General features: G+C 36.0%; 1 protein-coding gene across 1 annotated transcript; it reads left to right on the top strand.

Moving 5' to 3' along the window:
* The first annotated feature begins 879 nt into the window (after nt 1-879).
* MINAR2 (membrane integral NOTCH2 associated receptor 2) lies at nt 880-20496 on the top strand. Its single transcript, XM_003920631.1, has 3 exons — nt 880-1044; nt 14467-14694; nt 20317-20496. Exons 1-3 carry the CDS (start codon nt 880-882, stop codon nt 20494-20496), a joined length of 573 nt encoding a protein of 190 aa, XP_003920680.1.
* The last annotated feature ends 304 nt before the right edge of the window (nt 20497-20800 follow it).

Here is a 20800-nt window from a genome sequence, read left to right as displayed (position 1 = left end):
TCTCAGTTGAAGTCATCACCACTTGTTGGCTGGCTGTAACTGCCTACAGCCTCACTCCCACCACCTTGGCTCTCTTAACAGCACATGAGTTCACTTAGAAGAGCCTATCATCCAAACTTAGCAGCCATGATTTTTTGGGGGTTCCAAATGTGCCATGAGAACACCAAAGCACATTCTTCAGAGCATGTATAGCTAGGAGCAGAGTTAAAGGGACCTAAGACAGTGAATGAGTCAAGGTAGTAGATCGGGGCACTAAATTACTGCAGCAAACTATAAAGCGAATTCTTGGCATTTCCGTCCTCAGAACAAAGCTGATAACCTAAACCTGGTTAGGTTTCACAGGAGTTGCAGCTCTGGGAGTCAAAACATGAGAAGAAACACAATCCCACATATCACATGTGAGGCTGCGAAGGCAGGGCCTAGTCGGCTCAGCAATGTTCAAAGAGAAAGATCAAGCTGTGTCTCTCTATACGTGACTGTTTCCTGTGCTCCACATTGTGGGTTGGAACACTGCGATCTGGCAGCCTTTATCTAAACAATAATTTCCCTTAAATTGTTATTTCTAATTCTGAATGAAGAGACATTAAGTGCTACACATATCTAATTCTGTCATCCTATTAATTTTAATGAGTGCAGTCCCATCTGTTCCATTCAAGCACCCTCAATATACACGTGTGTGAGAAAGGTAGGGCGATGTGCTTGCTGCTTTGTTTCTTTGTCCCTGTACAGTGATGTATCATTTCAAGAGCAGTGGCTGTGTGCAGCTGACAGACCTGGTTTCAGATGCCAGTCGGAGCATCCTCAGGCTCATTAATAATGGAGGCCTCTGACAGGAGCAGTTTTGCCTGCCTTTGTTTTCCACTGTAGGTGAAGGGAGACATGGATCTCTCTGTTTTGCCAAATAACAATCATCCTGACAAATTCCTGCAGCTTGATGTAAAGTCTTTAACGAGGAGCTCAGCCCTCCTTCAGGCCAGCCTGGCAAGGTTTCCGGATGGAAATTACCCTGCTGCACAACACTGGCAAAACCTTGTTTACTCACAGGTAAGATCTAGGGGCACAAAAATACCAGGATGGGGGCTTGTTTCCTTCTTGCTGTCTGCCGTTTCATTGTTTATGAAGGTGGCTACTCTGTCTTCCAACGTAGTCTTTCGCTATTCCTTAACATTAGAAACTTTTCCTCAATATCTTTATAAAATATGTGAATTCTCTCATTAATTCCCCTCCAACATTAGTTTCTCTGCCTATCCTCATTTTAGATTTCATGTGGCCCTCATTTACTCCTTCCCTTCAAACATTTTCAAATTAATTATATTCACACAAAAGGCTTACAGGGAATGGGGGGAACTCCTGTCTCTATCTTTTGGTGTAATCTAAGCATAAAGCATCAGAAGTTTATGTTGTGGGCATAAACAAGCCTCTAAAACAGCTGGAGATCTTGTGTCTGCCTCCCTTACGCTAGCTCCCTTGCGTAGCATACACAGACAACAACAGAACAGTGGAAACCTAAGCATTGAAGGAAAAAAAAATATGTAGAGAACACTCCACCTTGAAAAATTGTTAGTTATTATTATAGATATTCTTATTTTCCACAAGTGTCCGTGTGGACAAGACATACCAATCAGACCTTCAAACCCAATGCAGGTTTTATTTCTCTTTTCGTTTGTATTTTCCTTCTTTTTGCCGACCAAAAGAGAAGAATAAAATTGTGATGAGTTCCATCTGCTGAAATAAACATAAAGGCCTTAACTGTTGCACAGCTAATGAAACAGGAATAACCTTTGTTTTAAGACATGAAGGCTAATGGGGTTAAGAGTTAGTCAATTTAGAAACAGGAAGAAGCATTTCATTACAGAACAGATGTGACTGACCTACAAACCCCTGCAAGTCATTAAATCCTTTGGAGTCGTTCAAATTCCCTGAACAGAAATTTGTTTTCTTTTAAGAACAGTTGCTACTCATGATTCCTGGTGTAAAGTGACTCCTTTGTGGTATGTTTGTGGGCTCCTCGGGACCTTTATCATGAGATCATTCAAAATCAAGTACACTCAAATGATTATGTAAGTGTTTCCTCCACCTATAAGGATTTTAATTTATTTCCATTGTAAGGCAGCCTATTATGACAACTTGCATTTTTTGAATTTTGCATCAATTACTTTGGTAATCCTCAGACCCTTCTGTCATTTCATACCCAGCCATGTTGTTGTCGTTGTATTTGTAGGTGTTCTTTTTTCAGTTTTAAATGAAATAAAAAAGTCCTCCCTTTTTCCTCCTTATTGTTTATATCATAGAATAAAATGATTCAAAAATCAGTTCAGAAAACTTGGCCCTTCTATGCTATGCAGTTTAGTCTAAGAAAACATATCCAATAAATTCCTTTGAGGTTGGAACACATCGATCTAACATCTTTTGTTTGGTACTGAAGTTGACCTATTTCCTTCATGTGGAACTTCACAGTTTAAAACTGTTGAATGTTGTTCCTAAACCCAAATGAAATGCAAATTTTTAAAAGGCAATTTTTTTCAACCAGCTCCATTGGGTGGAAATAGTTATTTAAAGAAAAATCAAAGAGGTAAACTTCTGCTTCATAGGTCTTTGAATATGGTTGTTAATCATTATAAACTTGATTTAGTTATCCTTTTAAGAAGAAATGTTAAGTGACCTAGAGAAGGCCAGCGTACTAACTGGGCATTAATAATGCATGGAGAGAGGCAGGACAGTACATCAAGTACAAATTCAGATAATCAGGTAGGTGTGACACAAAGTATGAGTAATAACAACGATATTCACTACTTCATTTTGCAATGCATCAATAAATAATGCTCTTTGGGGGATGGATTTTAAAATCCATGATTAATATATTCATTGGATAAAATAATGAATGTCATGTAAATGGCCATATAGAAGTTTTAAATATTTGCCATGATACCTGGAAGAAGACAGTGAATATACAAGTATATTGAGGTGTTAGGCACACATAAGGTGGTAGCTACCGAAAAGTTCTTAATTTAAAGCTCTCACTCTATTGAGGAGTCAGTAAGTCAATGGGAACAACATGGAATAAAGAAGTTAGACACTTGGTTTCTTATCTCAAATTCACAATAAACCAGTTTCAGAGACATCTATCATGGCCCTTAATCAATTCATGCCTCCGTATTTTCACTTGCAATATTAGGATAATATTTATTTTATATATTTCCCTGAAAGTGAGAGCAAATGAAATATGAGGTAAAAACAATTGAGAGCCATATTTTCCTATAAAAGAGCACGAATATGTATGGAAGTATGTACATGTGGATTGTTATTTATATTAGTATTTCAAAATGTATGTAAGTAATCCTCTTATTAGAATGTATTAGCAGATAATCCCATTTCCATTATTTTATAAATATTGTGGATGAAGGGGTGTGTGTATGTATGTGCACACATGCATGTGTGTGCACATGGTGGTTGGGGAGATGTACTCAATACATATGTCAACCTGTGTGACCAACCCAAGCAGTAGATATAATACCACATGAAAACTATACAAACTCCAGAGTTGTGTCAACTGATCATTTCTTCCCACACCACATAAGTGCATGGTGTTTGGGATACAGACTACCTTATGGAATGGCAAAGCACTTAACCTGAAGTCATTGCCTTTAAACTAGGGGTAACTCAGCAGTTAAAACGGAGACACCCTAGATTGGAAATGTCAAGTTGAATTCTTATAAATGCATTTTATATCAATGATTTATCAACTAATTTTTAAAATTCACTTTCCACTTTCAGAAAAAATTCTCCAGGCCATTTTTTTATATGAGCTAAAGCAATACCATTCAGTCTATTTCTTTCTTTCTTTTCTTTTCTTTCTTTTTTTTTTTTTTTTTCTGAGACGGAGTCTCACTCTGTCACCCAGGGTAGAGGGCAGTGGTGCAATCTTGGCTTGCTGCAAACTCTGCCTTCCAGATTCAAGTGATTCTTGTGCCTCAGCCTCCCAAGCATCTGGGATTACAGGTGCTCGCCACCATGTCTGGCTAACTGTTGTGTTTTTAGTAGAGATGGGGTTTTGTCATGTTGGCCAGGCTGGTCTCAAACTTCTTACCTCAAGCGATCCAACCCCCTCAGCTTCCCAAAGTGCTTGACTACAGCCATGAGTCCCTATGCACAGCCTCAATCTAGAAAATTAAGCAGTAATGTTCTAAGTCAAGTCAGTAACCAGGAACATTGTAATTCCCATCTATGTAAACACTCAGGTCTCCCATATTTACAGAACGTATACACAGATATTATTTGATTCTACCATATTTAAACTTTTCCTTAAATTCTTTCACCAGAGAAATAAAAAAGCTTCACAATAAATTTTATGTCAGTGCAATAAAGAAGCATTTACCAAAATCTAATGTTTCTAATTGTTAAAATGATTTGGGGGATGTATCTGATGAAGGCATTTAGAAATGTATTCCAAATATGTCTTTCAACCCCTTTATGAAACAAGTAATGAAAAGAAAACCTGATTTAAAAAAAAATTAAGTGATAAAATATGGGTTTTTTAAACAACCCCATCCAAAAGTAGGCAAAGGATACAAACAGACACTTCTCAAAAGAAGACGTTTATGCGGCCAACAAATATATGACAAAAAGCTCATCACTGGTCATTAGAGAAATGCAAATTAAAACCACAATGTGATATCATCTCAGACCAGTTAGAATGGCGATAATTAAAATGTCAGGAAACAACATATGCTGGAGAGGATGTGGAGAAATAGGAATATTTTTACTCTGTTGACGGGAGTGTAAACTAGTTCAACCATTTTGGAAGACAGTGTGGTGATTCCTCAAAGATCTAGAACCAGAAATACCATTTGACCCAGCAATCCCATTACTGGTTATATACCCAAAGGATTATAAATCATTCTGCTATAAAGACACAGTACACGTATGTTTATTGCTGCACTGTTTACAAGAGCAAAGACTTGGAACCAACCCAAATGCCCATCAATGATAGACTTAATAAAGAAAAGGTGGCACATATACATCATGGAGTACTATGCAGCCATAAAAAAGAACGAGTTTATGTCCTTTGCAGGGACACGGATGAAGCTGGAAATGATCATTCTCAAAAAACTAACACAGGAAGAGAAAACCAAACACTGCATGTTCTCACTCATAAGCAGGAGTTAAACAATGAGAAAATGTGGACACAGGGAGGGGAACATCACATATTGGGGCCTGTCAGGGGTTGGGGGGCTAGGGGAAGGATAGCATTAAGACAAATACCTAATGCATGCAGGGCTTAAAACCTAGATGATGGGTTGATGAGTGCAGCAAACCACCATGGCACATGTATACCTGTGTAACAAACCTGCACGTTCAGCACGTGTATGCCAACCTTAAAGTTTATTCAAAGGGCAAGAAAGAAAAATGTGTTTTTCTTTTTTCATTTATTGTAGTGGGTCTTAATTTTCTAATTAGCAGTTGCACGTGAGAATATTTTCAGACTAATTTCTTTGTTGTATCTTTTCCTAGCTTCTATCACATCAGTTTCAGAATCAAGGAGCATTCCAGACTAAACCTGTGAGATGGAGGGAAAGGCTAAGTGTGAGAGGCTGCTCTTCCATTGATTTCTAGACAATGTCATTTACTGAATTTATTTTCTAATCATCTATCTGCACTCTTTTTCAAATCCCATCATACTCTTTTTCCCATAAATTCAAATGTCTCTTCTTTCTGTCATGGTTTTTTTTTGTGTGTGTGTATAACTGTATTTCTTCTGTCTCTGAACACACATCATGCCTTCCTAAGACTGTCTCTATTTTCAATCTTCCATTTATTATGTTGTAAAGAACAGTGCTGGGGCCGGGCGCCACGGCTCACGCCTGTAATCCCAACACTTTGGAGGCCGAGGTGGGCAGATCACTTGAGGTCAGGAGTTCAAGGTTGGACTGGTCAATATGGCAAAACCCCATCTATACTAAAAATACAAAAATTATCCTGGCATGGTGGCATGGCCTTTAATCCCAGCTACTCAGGAGACTGAAGTATAAGAAATGCCTGAAGCTGGAAAGCAAAGTTTGCAGTTAGCGAAGTTCACACCACTGCACTTCAGCCCAAGCAACAGATCAAGACTCTGTCAAAGAAGAAAGAAAGAAAGAAAGAGAGAGAGAGAGAGAGAGAGAGGGAGGGAGGGAGGGAGGGAGGGACAGTGCTGTATGATGTAATAGTTTCTCCTTTGTAAGCTTTATATTGGATGAAAGTGTGATACTTTCCCTTCCTTAAACCTTATACAAAAATTAAGTCCAGATGGATTAAAGATATAAACATAAGACCTAAGACCATAAAAACCCTAGAAGAAAATATAGGCAATACTATTCAGGACATAGGCATAGGCAAGGACTTCATGACTAAAACACCAAAAGCAATGGCAACAAAAGCCAAAATAGACAAATGGGATCTAATTAAACTTAAGAGCTTCTGCATAGCAAAAGAAACAAGCATTAGAGGGAACTGGCAACCAATAGAATGGGAAAAAATGGTTGGCAAGCTACCCATCTGACAAAGGACTAATATCCAGAATCTACAAATAACTAAAACAAATTTGCAAGAAATAAAACAATTCCATCAAAAAGTGGGCAAAGGATATGAACGGACACTTTTCAAAAGAAGACATTTATGCAGCCAACAAACATACGAAAAAATGCTCATCATCACTGGTCATTAGAGAAATGCAAATCAAAACCACATTGAGATACCATCTCATGCCAGTTAGAATGGCGACCATTAAGTCTGAAGACAACAGATGCTGGAGAGGATGTGGAGAAATAGGATCACTTTTACACTGTTGGTGGGAGTGTAAATTAGTTACCGTTATGAAAGACAGTGTGGTGATTCCTCAAGGACCTAGAAATAGAAATTCCGTTTGACCCAGCAATCCCATTACTGGGCATATACCCAAAGGATTATAAATTTTTCTATTATAAAGACACATGTTCATTGCGGCACTGTTTACAATAGCAAAGACCTAGAACCAACCCAAATGCCCATGAATGATTGACTGGAAAAAAAAAAATGTGGCACCTATACACCATGGAATACTATGTAGCCATAAAAAAGGATGAGTTCATGTCATTTGCAGGGACATGGATGAATCTGGAAACCATCATTCTCAGCAAACTAACACAAGAACAGAAAACCGAACACCACATGTTCTCACTTATAGGTGGGTGTTGAACAATGAGAACACATGGACACAGGGAGGGGAACATCACACACTGGGGTCTGTTGGGGCTTGGGGGGCTAGAGGAGGGATAGCCGGGGTGGGGAGATTGGGGAGGGATAACATCGGAAGAAATACCTAATGCAGGTGACAGGGGAATGGCGGTAGCAAACCACCGTGGCATGTGTATACCTATGTAGCAATCCTGCAAGATTTGCACATGTACCCCAGAATTTAAAGTATCATTTAAAAAAAATTTTTTTTTAAAGTTAAGTGTGTACTTTGCAGGTGCTGATATTATCTAGGAAGTAGACTGATAGCATCATCAAGTTGTTCAGTGTACCAAGTTACACTAAATTTATAGGATTCAGGAATTAGCCTTGGATGGTATATTTCCAGAAATAACACCTAAATTGCCCCACCAAACTGTCTTATTTAAGACCCAAATGCCTCTGGCACGAAAGCCTGTATTAAAGGTACCCCGTATGTCATAGTACCACATGTAAGCACCAAGAGCCCTGGTTATATGCAGGGAAGGACAGGAGATAAGGTTTCAGAAAGGCCTGCATCATATTAAGGACAGTCTGTGGGCTTTGTCTAAGATTTTTAATTTTATCCTGAAAATTTTGAAGAATCAGTGAAAAATTTAAGCAGAAGAATAACACAATCAAATATGTGCTTTATAAAGCTTACCATTCAGACAATTAAGAACAGAAATTTTGTGTTCACAAGCAAGCTGATTTTCTGTGAAAGTTTGTCTATGTGCTCACACATGAAATACACACAAAATGCCTTGTTTTCATTAAGATTACAATAAGCATTACTCAGAATGTATAGATCAAAATAGGGAAAATAGAAATATTTATGACCTTTATTCCTCAATCCATGAACATGATATATCTTTCCATTTATTCAGTTCTTCATCTAGCCTTCAATAATATCTTATAATTCTCCACAAAGAACTATTCCGTATAATTTGTTAGATTTATATCTAAATACTTATTTTTATTCTTGATAATAGTACCTTTTAAGTCTTGTTTTATAAGAGAGCATGCATACTATCGATCATTATATACTGATTTTGAATCCAGGAAGTGTGTTAAAATCTCTTGTTTTGCCTGTGAATATCCCTGTAGATAATCAGATCATCTGCTATTTGCTTGATTATTTATAATCCTTATTTCTTTGATTTACTTATGTTTCTATGCTTTTTGCATTGAGCTTTCACTGCAAAATTATTTGGACATTGTGATTACTAGCATCCTTGTATTAATTTTGACACTAAAATACGTGTTTCTAATATTAAACTATTAAGTAAACTCTGTTCTGTAAGTTTGGGGCCCACTGGCTTAATTAGCTTAAGAAAATTTTATACCAGTTCTAGTTCACTAAGAGAGTTTGCTTTGAAAATGTTTGAATATTTTGAAAGTCTTTTTCTGAACTACTGTCTTTTTCTAAACTTTTTGAGAACTATTGAACTTTTTCTGAACTATTTGTTTTTTTCCTGTTAATATGGTAAATTTCATTAATATTCTAATATGAAACCATCCTGTTGGTATATCATCTTTTCCTGGTAAAAATCTGTTTTATCTTGCTATGTATAATTTGCATATATTGTAGGATTCTGTTCATCAATATTGCATTTATAATTTTCTATTTATGTGTATAAGAGAAATTGGCTTTTAATTTTCTTTTACTTTCCTCATATGAAGTTTATACCAACTTCAAAAGTGACCTGGAGATTGCTCCTTCTTTTCCTATTTTTCTGGAAGATTTTGGCTAAGGAATTATATATTTTGAAAATGATAGCAACTGACTGCAAACCCTCTGGCCTGCTGTTCTTTAATGTGTACGTTTGGAGGAGATTTTAAACTGTTGATTCAACTAGTCAAATTATCACAAGTTTATTAACATTTTTATTTTTTCTTAATTATGTTTGGTAAGTTATGTAAGAAATTTTCCAACTGCATATAAGTGTTTAAAGTCACTCAGTTTATTTTCCAATTGTTTCTTAATCTCTGTCGGGTCTCTTCTCAAATCCTAAGTGGGTGGATTTGTGTCTCTATTATTTTTCTTAAACAGTATTACCAGAGATATTTTCAATGTGTTTTTAGCTTTCAACTTTATCCTCTCCATTGTATATGTTTATTCTCTTTAATATGTGTTGATTTCTATCTTTACATTTATTATTTCATTTTGACTATTTCCTTATATTTACTCTGTGGCTTTGTTTTTAAGACTTTGAATTGAATGTTTAATACCTCATTAATTTTCTCATTCTGTTTTATAATGCAAGCATATATGCCCATAATAGTCTCTCAAAATACCATTTCAGGCTGGGTGCAGTGGCTCATGCCTATAATCCCAGAACTTTGGGAGGCCAAGGCGGGTGGATCACGAGGTCAAGAGACAGAGACCATCCTGGTCAACATGGTGAAACCCCGTCTCTACTAAAAATACAAAAATTAGCTGGGCATGGTGGTGCGTGCCTGTAGTCCCAGCTACTCAGGAGGCTGAGGCAGGAGAATTGCTTGAACCCAGGAAGCGGAGGTTACAGTGAGCTGAGATCACGCCATTGTACTCCAGCCTGGGTAACAAGAGCGAAACTCTGACTCAAAAAAAAAAAATAAATAAAATACCATCTCAGATCCAGCCAATAATTTTATAATGCAGCATTTCTCACTTTCATTGTGTCCTAAGTTTTAAAATGTTTATTATTCGTTCTTTGAAACATATTTTTAAATGTCTGCAGAATGTGGTATTTTATGTTTTTTATAATCATTTCTAGATTTATAACTAAGTTGTTAATGGGCTAAAATATTGGTCCATGTAATATTGAATCTTTAAAAAATTTTTAGAATATAACATGTTACCAATTTTATGAAATTTCCAGTGTATATTTTAAAAATGAATATTTTCAATTGTTTAATAAAGAGGTCCATGTATGTCACTTAAGCAAACATTTTTACTTTATGGTTCATATCTTCTTTATTCTTTTTTTTCATAAGTTATTGAGTACAGGTGATATTCAGTTACATGAGTAAGTTGTTTAGTGGTAGTTTGTGGGATTTTGATGCGCGCATCACCCAAGCAGTGTACACTGCACCATATTTGTAGTCTTCTATCCCTTACCACCCTCTCACTCTTCCCCTCAAGTCCTCAAACTCCATTGCATTATTCTTATGCCTTTGTGTCCTCATAGCTTAGCTCCTACATATCAGTGAGACCATACCATGCTTGGTTTTCCATTCATGAGTTACTTCACTTAGAATAATAGTCTGCATCTCATCCATATTCTTTATTCTTAATGATTGTTTTGCATGTTTGAGAACAATTACATGTATAAATTTCTCCTTGTAATTATTTTAAGTTCTATTTTATAAATATTGAGACTATTTTATTAGATACATACAAGTTTAGAATAATAGTACTTTACTGATGATAACTAACTTTATTCATTTTCTAGCAACCTTCTTTATATCTAGCAAAGTTTTTGACCTTGTCTCTTTCATCTAATGTGTGTGTGCTGGCAGGAGTGGGGAGGTGTATTTTTGTTTTCTTGGTGGTTAGTCAAGCTAAGCTATGTCATGGAAATAAATATATCAAAATGTTTAGTAACTTAATAAAACATATGTCTCCTTCACACAAGGTCCAGTGTAGATATTATAGATGTCCTAGAAGACTCACTTCCAAGTAGAATCGAAGCTCCTTCCTTCGTGGGGCTTTACAATATCAGATCTCTATTAGGCCTTAAATAAGAAAGGGAAAGGGTAAGCCAAGGATCTTTCCAGGAATTTTGTCCATCAAGCTTGAATTTTATTAAGTTTGCTGAGCATCTAGTAAGGATTTACCATAGTCTTCTGTTAACAACAACAACAAAAAAACACATATACACATATATGTATATACATACATATATATACACATATATATGTGTATATTTATATATAATAGTATATGAATATATTATACATGCCATATGGATCACCTAATATATACATATCATCATATATGTATAATCATCTTCTGCTCTATACAGCACATTGATAAGAGTTCTCGGATGTGTATAGTGTTATAAAAAAAGAAAGTGAACCAAAAACTTGTAAAAGATTTCAGGGACCAGGCTTGGAAGTGATCTTTCATCCACATGTCATTGGACATAAAACATGTGGCCCCAATATAAATTCAAAAACAGTCTGGGAAAAGCAGATATCCTCTGTGCTTAGGAAGTGGAAACAAAATTAGTGAGCATTTAGTCAGTCACAACACCCAGTTCTCACTGTTTATATTTGCCTAGTATATACTTTCATATTTTTTAACTTGAATTCTTTCTGAGTCTTTATATTTTAGGCATGTCTGTTGTAAATATTTTATAATTTGATTCTCTTTTTAAAATCTGATCTGACAATTTCTGTCATTTCAATAGGGAATTTAGTCCATTTACATTAAATGTGATTACTTATAATTATTTTACTGTTTGTGTTTTTCCACCTGTGTTTATTTGTAGTCTTTTTACAGATTGTTTATTCTTCATTTTTTTCCTACTGCTCTGCTCACTTAGAAGCTGTGAATTCTTTCTCTACTTGTCAGTAATATCTCTATCTCGTCACTGAAATTATTTCTTAAAATTTTCTAATAAAAAAAATCTGTGTTAAACTTATGACACTCCAGTGTTCTCATTTTGCTTATTTTAAAATTCAAAATTTAGCTATTATCTCTATTTCACCTAAATCAATGCTTGCCTGGATTTACAGACACATTTATCAATTTTTTATTTTTCTCTTTCTTTCTCTCTCACATTTCTCTTGTATCTTATTTTTTTCCTTCTGTTATCAACTTTTTCTTCCTGAAATACATTTTTAGAGTTTTTACAATGACCTATTAAATGTGTACACTTAATTTTCTTTGTCCAAATATGCCTTCCATCTCACTCTCTTTATTGAATTATAGTTTACTTCACATAAAATGTGTAATGATTAAAACGTGCATAAATGATAAATGGACGAAGGTATGCTTAACGAAAAGTCTAGGTAAGCTTTGAAGTGTTACCTTTTTAAAATAAATATTTTAAAATGTAATTTATTTTAGTGGCCAAGTAATTAAAATAATTGAATTACTGTTGAGTTTTCTTCTGGTAAATGTATTTTCTTGTGCGGTAGAGTGAAGAGTTTTGTGTTGTTGATGTTCTTAATGCTATGTTAAAAAAAATCATAAAGATACAAATAAAGCTTAACCAAAATTAGTATTGCCTATTTCAAGATTAAATTCATAATAAATTTATACTACTAATTTTCCTTTGCATGTCTTTCAGACATAAAATTCACATGCAGTCCAAAAATATATATTACTGTGCTATACTAAACATCACAACTTTCAAAAATATCATCTAGAGATAAGGGTTTGCATGTTCTTTTAGAATGTATCTCTGAGCATTTTGCTATTTTTATACATTACATTTTCTAAATCTATATACATTGTAATAGAATGTGTAATGTTTTTTTCTTGACCTCCTCAAAACTGTATTTTCATTTACAGAGCTTTCTTATTTAAGAATCTTAAGCAACAGTGTAAAGACAACCTGACAAAGTCAATTTGTCAATGTCAGGAGAATTATCCTTCTTCAGAGATGATCAAAGATGTCTAGCCTTGAAGAAAAAAAATTAAGTAAAAATTATGCTAAGCTCATAATTAAATTTCTTATCAAATTATTTTTTGCTCAATTGAGAAACATTACTTTTGAAGCAATCTATCTTTAAGATAAATGCTGAGCCAAGAAGAGTAATTATTTTATCACAAACTTCAGTTTTATAGAATATAAATTGACTTTGAGCAGTCCAAGGACTTATGAAAGTCAGAGAGGATCTGAAAGTTGAGCTCTAATTATTTCAAAAATGAACGGATTAAGAAAATTAGGGAAACCCAACACCGAAGAGAATGTGAATGGTTTTATCTATATGATTTTTTTTTCCTGCCAGTTGTTTCAGAAGGAAACTACATATAACAGTTTACAACTTTAGCTTATATAATATAAATTAATTTTGCCTATATACACCAATAAATGTCAGCATCAGAGTATTGATAATCATAAATATGGCTCAGAAGAATAAAACTCCTATTAAATTTTGGGTATCTGAAATACATGTATCTGAAACACGTGACATACATTTACTGAAAAATATCTGTAAATTAAGGAAATGAGCCACTTGTTTTCAAAGACTAAAGATTATCTGAAATTTGCTCATGTGAAATTCCTCTCTTGATGCCCTAGGACAAATGAAGCATGACTCTATAAGCTTTTTTATTCTTCTCAATTTGTATTTGACCAAGGAACAAATTTTAATTTCCAAAATGAACAAATTTTCAATTTCTACCTTCATGATAACTTGATATACTTAAGAAAAAAACAAAACAAAGCAAAAATCTGAAGGTCAAGCCAACACAGAAAAGCACACATGATATAATTTTATTTATATAAAATATGAGATGAGTCCAAATTAACCTATGGTATTAGAATTTGGGTGCTATTATAGTTACGCTTTGGGCAGGGGGAGGAGCATGGCGTGTGCTGGTAATGTCATGTTTCTAGGTCTGGGTGTTGAATCTTGAGTTTGTTTGGTTTGCAAGAATTTACAGAGCTATGTATTTATATATATGCATATTATACTTTAATAAAAAAAAGATTTTAAAAACTTGAAAGTAACAGAGCTAACAGCCCATCTTTAAACACAGATGCTAAATTACAAATACAGTGCTAAAATGGCTTAGACCTCAAAGCTGTCTGAAATGGGAGCCATGATAGTATTTGTGAAAGTCGAGGTATATCACTAAAATGTCTTTCAATTTGGCTTTGTTGGATTAATATAGCAATATTAAATACTATTTTTATAAGTCACAGAATATAAAAATAGAGAAATAAAATATCATTAAGTCTCAATGCAAATAACCTGAGAAAAGTTGGCTTTGGAATTCTACTATTTGAATTAAAGAGATTTACTCTCTTTAATTTTTAGGCTCTTTCTTTGTAGTTATAAACCAGTACTTTAATTAGTGATTAGTAAAGCTGTTCAAGATCACACACAAAGAAAATACTCAATCGATGTTGAATTTCTAGGTCAAACAAAACCTGAGAATCCTTTTCTCATTCATTGTCCTAATCTGTTGGATTTCTGTGTAAAATCAGCACATTTTCAGGTACAGTTATCTTACACTGCATTCCCTATTATCAGAAGGCCTGTTGCTAAGAGATGCCTTGTTTCTTGGCCTCTTAGAGAGAAAAGAATAACATTGCTGCTCAACGAATTCGGGGATCCAGTGCAGAGAGCCTTGTCACTGCTGATAGCCCCCCACCATCCATGTCATCAATTATGAAAAATAACCCACTCTGTGGTAACCTAAATTTGGAGGAAGCTATGGAAGAAAGGAAAAAGAACCCATCATGGACCATTGAGGAATATGACAAACGTTCCCTGCACACAAACCTCTCTGGACATCTGAAGGTACTCACAACTAAGAGTCACCCTCTTCAATTGATAAGAGATCAGTCAAAAAATCCTAAGAGAAAGGGTTATTGAAGTGACAGGTATTCTTCACTAGGCACAGAATGGCCAGATTTCAGAGTATTTTGGCCTCTGGCTTTTCTTTCTCCCTCCTACTCCTAGTCAATATTTGTGTTTATATCTTTTGAGTTTTACAATTTTAATAGTTACTGGCAACTGTACAGTGTAGAGAGGAAAAAAATCATGTAGCACAGAACAAAGGTTTTCCAGGAGAGTTAAAGGTTTTTTTTGAAAATTAATTTACAAGATGATGTTTTCTGGTAGGTTATGAACATTTACGTTCCTGAAGACTTAAGAGCTGATTCCCTATTCTACATTTATTTGAAAATATATATTAAGTGTTCTCTGTTAGGTGCTGAGCAAGAAAGTTCTCATCAAAGATTATTTTATCTCAGCCCTCTCAGTGATTTAAGATCGCAGATTTACATTTTGGTCATTTTCCTGTGTCTCAGTAACAAAACAAAACAAAAACATTTCAACACAGGAAAAGTATGCAATGAACTCATTCACCCAGCATAAACCCAACAAAAGTTGTTCTTTCTTTCTTTGTCCCTGCTGGTGTCACCTCACCACATGAAAAACTTCGAAATACCTGAAAAGCAAGGAAGCAGCCAGCCCTCTGTTTTCTGAATGGACTGGATTCCAACCCAGCTTTGGCTTGTCTCCACCTGCCCTAGGCCAGGAAGGCCTGTCATCTTCCAAGTACATACCCTTCATTTAAAAATGTTTATCTGTGCTAAGCCCCATACCTTAAGTATTAGATAATTTTTCTTTCTTATATTTTTTGAAGAGGACAGCACTCTGTCTCTTTGAATACTACTCACACTTTTTACAATTTCAAATATGTACTACTCAAAAGACCCACTGTCCAGAATCTTTGCATTTTCTTAATCTCTTACTAGATTGAATGTATCTCCTCTTGTATGTAGCCTATTTTCCAGAGAAGCTTACATAACAGATGCTGTCCACAGAAACAATAATCTTGTTTCTCTTCTCTTCTTTCTTCTTTTTTTAAATCTTGCATTCCTTACCAAGAGTCTTAAAGACATGTAAAAAGTCACCCCTACTATTGAAAAAAAAATGATTTATTTTACAAACATTTCCTTTTTTTTTTTTTTTTTTTTTTTTTTTTTTTTTTTTTTGAGACGGAGTTTCGCTATTGTTACCCAGGCTGGAGTGCAATGGCGCGATCTCGGCTCACCGCAACCTCCGTCTCCTGGGTTCAGGCAATTCTCCCGCCTCAGCCTCCTGAGTAGCTAGGATTACAGGCACGTGCCACCATGCCAGCTAATTTTTTGCATCTTTAGTAGAGACGGGGTTTCACCATGTTGACCAGGATGGTCTCGATCTCTTGACCTCGTGATCCACCCGCCTCAGCCTCCCAAAGTGCTGGGATTACAGGCTTGAGGCACCGCGCCCGGCCCAAACATTTCTTGACCATATGTTAAGGCTTCTTCCTTTTGCTGTTTCATGCAAAATAAGGGAACTACGGAGGTGGATGTTACTGTCTCTAGCCTCAAAAACTTGATCTAACTAAGCAAATTAACAGACAATAACTATAGAACAAGATAAAGGAAGGTGATGATACTAGTAACAAAAAGTGCCATGCAGTGTTCTCACTCATTGGTGGGAGCTGAACAGTGAGAACACATGGACACAAGGAGGGGAACAGCACACACTGGGGCCTGTGAGGGATGGGAGGCAAGGCTGGGTTGGAGTCCAGTCCATTTAGAAAACAAATACCTAATGCAGGCCGGGCCTAAAGCCTAGATGATGGGTGATGGGTTCATAGGTGCAGCGAACCACCGAGGCACATGTATAACTATGTAACAAACCTGAACATTCTGTACTTGTATCTTAAACTTACTTAAAGTAAAAAAAAAAAAAAAAAAAAAAAAAAAAAAAAAAAAAAAAAAAAAAGATACTCCCAAATTCCCATGATATACTTTACCCATATAACAAACCTATACCTGTAACCCTGAACCTAGAATAAAAGTTCACACACAAAAAAAGAAAATGCCTTTTCCCTCACATTTGCCAATACTGGTTATTTTTCAAGTAAATTACCAATTATTAGAAAAAACGGTAACTCATTTTTGCTGATTTTCATTTTTCTGATTACCAGGCAAGGCTGAATATTCTAGTAAAATTATAAAACTTGTTCACTATAAATATTAGCCCAAATTAGGATTAGTTTGATAGTACATAATTATCTCCTGTTAAACGTTGCTATAGGCTTACCTATAATACGCTTCATTCTCCATCCTAGGAAATTGCTGATTTGGCTTTCTGCTCTTTCTTTGTGGAATTAGTCCATCGTCTCCATTGCCAGCAGCAGCACCATCAGCCAGGTTTTCTGATAATTCCATGTTATTACTTCCGTGCTTCTTTATTTCTTCTTCAACCTTGAACAGAAGTTTGATAGTTAGAATGGTCATCACTTTATACGATAAAAAGAAGTTTTGGTTTCACTGAAAAGAAAAAAAGAAGAAAATTTAAAAAGAAAAGAAAGTCCCATATAGGATAGGAAAGGGACACAAATCACATTTGATTATAAAAAGACGTCATGAAAAAGTAAACTTGTGTGAGATGGTATCTCAATGTGGTTTTGATTTGCATTTCTCTAATGACCAGTGATGATGAGCATTTTTTCATATGTTTGTTGGCCTCCTGTATGTCTTCTTTTGTAAAGTATCTGTTCATATCCTTCGCCCATTTTTGAATGAGCTTGTTTGTTTTTTTCTTGTAGATCTGTTTTAGTTCTTTGTAAATTTTGGATGAGATACCATCTCACACCAGTTAGAATGGCGATCATTAAAAAATCTGGAAACAACAGATGCTGGAGAGGATGTGGAGAAATAGGAACACTTTTACACTGTTGGTGGGAATGTAAATTAATTCAACCATTGTGGAAGACAGTGTGGCGATTCCTCAAGGACCTAAAAATAGAAATCCCATTTGACCCAGCAATCCATTACTGGGTATATAGCCAAAGGATTATAAATCATTCTACTATAAGGACACGTGCACACGAATGTTCATTGCAACACTGTTTACAATAGCAAAGACCTGGAACCAACCCAAATGCCCAATGATGATAGACTGGATAGGGAAAATGTGGTACATATACACCATGGAATATTACGCAGCCATCAAAAACGATGACTTCACGTCCTTTGTAGGGACATGGATAAACCTGGAAACCATCATTCTCAGCAAACTGACACAAGAGCAGAAAATCAAACACCGCATATTCTCACTCATAGGCGGGTGTTGAACAATGAGAACACATGGACACAGGGAGGGGAGCACTACACACTGGGGTCCGTTGGGGGAAATGAGGGAGGGACGGGGGGGTGGGGAGATGGGAAGAGATAGCATGGGGAGAAATGACAGATACAGGTGAGGGGACAGAAGGCAGCAAAGCACACTGCCATGTGTGTACCTATGCAACAATCTTGCATGTTCTTCACATGTACCCCAAAACCTAAAATGCAATAAAAAAAAAAAAAAGTAAACTTATGATGGGCTTGAAGGATGTATAGAATTCCAAAAGATACAGATGGTTTGCCTAAGTGGGACAGCTCTTTTATCAGGAGTGGCAAAAGCAAAGGTAGAAATATAGGAGCTACAGGTTAAGTAACAGAATAATGAGAAAATAAGGCTAGGAAATTAAGCTAAAAAATGTTCGAATGTTAGGCTTAGGAAATTGAATATTATTGGCAATAAGGAGTATTTTTTTAAGCTGGACTATTACGTGAGTCATGTTTAGGAAGAATGGGCCATAAATACAATGAGTGCCATATTTTGCTAGAATCAGGACCTGCTCACTCCTCCACCCAGTCCTCTGTGTGCAACTCTCTCTCCCCTCAAAGCAGTGGACCCTGAGGTCTGAGGCCTGTTTACAGGCCTCAGGTTATTTGTCAGCATTAACTTCCTGAGGGAAGCTTCTGGAAGCTATAACTTTTGTTTTCATTAGAATTTCTTCCTATACCCCATCAATTCAACTTTCATCTCCACTCCTGCCTATGTCTCACAGAGCCCCTGACATATTTTCTGAAACCTTGGCACTACTTGTGGGCTATCAGCTCTAGCCTCTGTGGTCCCTCCCATTTTTCTAAGTGGCTAAGAGTTTATAAGCCAGAGAAGAAAAGAAATCCATATTTAATTACCAAGGAAAGCTAGAAGCAGAATGTAAGACAGGATAGTCTCTATTAGTGAAGCTCTTAGCGGAGAACAGAGGCATTAAACTTACAAAGTGCAGGCCTCCCATTAGGACACAAAATGAAGCATAAGAGTGAGGCAGCCGAGGATTTTTAAATCATTATCCTTCTGCACAAATCATCCAAATTTGATTTTAATATTTTAGCACTTCTACAACTAAGCAGTTTAAACTAGTACCAGTGTAACGGGAGGATCATATTGCCATCAACAGAATCTATCGTCGCTTTCTATTAATACATGCATGCACAGTCCTCTCCTAGCAGTGCGCCTGAAGTCCAAAGCTAGTTCATTGACCCCTGAGGCTGATAAAGGAAGCTGGCTGTGCCACACTTCAGTGGACTTTAAGTCTACTGAGACTGGAGAGGCAAAGAGAGGGTGGGCAGTCCACTGTAAGCCATTACAATAAAGCAGGTGAAATATAATGAAGCATTAAGTTAGTTTGTGAAAGCAGAGATTGAGTATTCATTGTAAATTTGTTGCATATAAGGCATAGACACCAAATCTACAGCACCAAAACACAGCAAGAGATGTAAAAGGAAAAAAAATGTATTTTTATAAATGTATGGACAATAGAGTTTGCAGGTGATTTATCAGGTACAGGAGATCAGGTTGACTTGATAATTCTGTGGGACAGGAAGGAAAGATGAAGTCTGTGAAAGAAAGAGAGACATGGGGAATAAATAAGAGCGGATGTGGGGAAGAATATAATGGGCCCCTTTCTCAGAAGGTCAAACAGTTTCTGCATGCCAGACACGTGGCAGCCCTCTGCAAGGAAAATCAGTGGGTCAAGAGTCATGGAAGAGACTCCTGATTTTTAGTCCTGCTACTTCCCATGGAAGTCAGCTTCTGGATTTACTGAAAACTTCACTAAGCATGTTTATTACTGTCAAGCAGACAAAAATCAAACCTCAAAGGTTCATCTAAAGCAAAGAATTTTCTCTTGATTTCAACTTACTATGCTGAATTACATGCACTATTTGTAGGATGTGAGAAACACTAAATTGGCTACAATATGATAGAAACACCATTGTGTTTCTGACCCTCCAGTGTGAGCAATTTAATTAAAGAATCATGAAAGCCTCCTAATTAATTCTGATGCAGACCTACAAATTGGAACTGCAGGGATTCCTTGTCAGCCAGGAGACTGTAGCTGCATATTTATGCTATTCAAGGAAGCCTCGTCTCGCTCATGTGAGCCGTGACATTGAAGCCTTGCCCAGGACAGAGTGAATATGGACCTTCAGTCCCCATGACAGTGTCTTGTTCTGCAATCTCGATTAATCTGTAACACTGACTGATTACTGATTAATCATATTCTCCATGTAATTTTTCTTTTAGGAAAATCCTAATGACCTGCGGTTTTGGTTGGGAGACATGTACACTCCAGGTTTTGACACTTTATTGAAAAAGGAAGAGAAACAAGAGAAGCAATCAAAATTCTGTCGTATGGGTCTGATTTTACTTGTCATTACCTCCATCTTGGTTACCTTAGTGACTATTATTACTTTTTTCACCTGAGGAAACTGCCATAGTCAGAGCTATTTTAAATTTCCTAAAATTTTTTCTAGATAAATATTTGCAGCTTCCCAAAAAAAAAAACAACAACAACAACAAAAAAAAAAAAAACACGTACATGCAGTATGAATGGATTGTTGATTGTACTATTAAATGTAATTGTCTTGTAGAATGTTAATGTCACGTGTGGTATGATGGCTTCTCTACTTTGTTCTATAAAAGCTTTGTAAGACTTCCAGCCTGAGCTTTGTCCTTTGGGAAGCAGGAATTCTGAGGACCACAGTCACAGAACAGTCACTATATACAA

The sequence above is a fragment of the Saimiri boliviensis genome, chromosome 1 (genome assembly GCF_048565385.1).
Source record: "Saimiri boliviensis isolate mSaiBol1 chromosome 1, mSaiBol1.pri, whole genome shotgun sequence".
In the NCBI taxonomy this organism is placed as follows: Eukaryota; Metazoa; Chordata; class Mammalia; order Primates; family Cebidae; genus Saimiri; species Saimiri boliviensis.
This window is presented reverse-complemented; position numbering and strand designations above follow the sequence as displayed.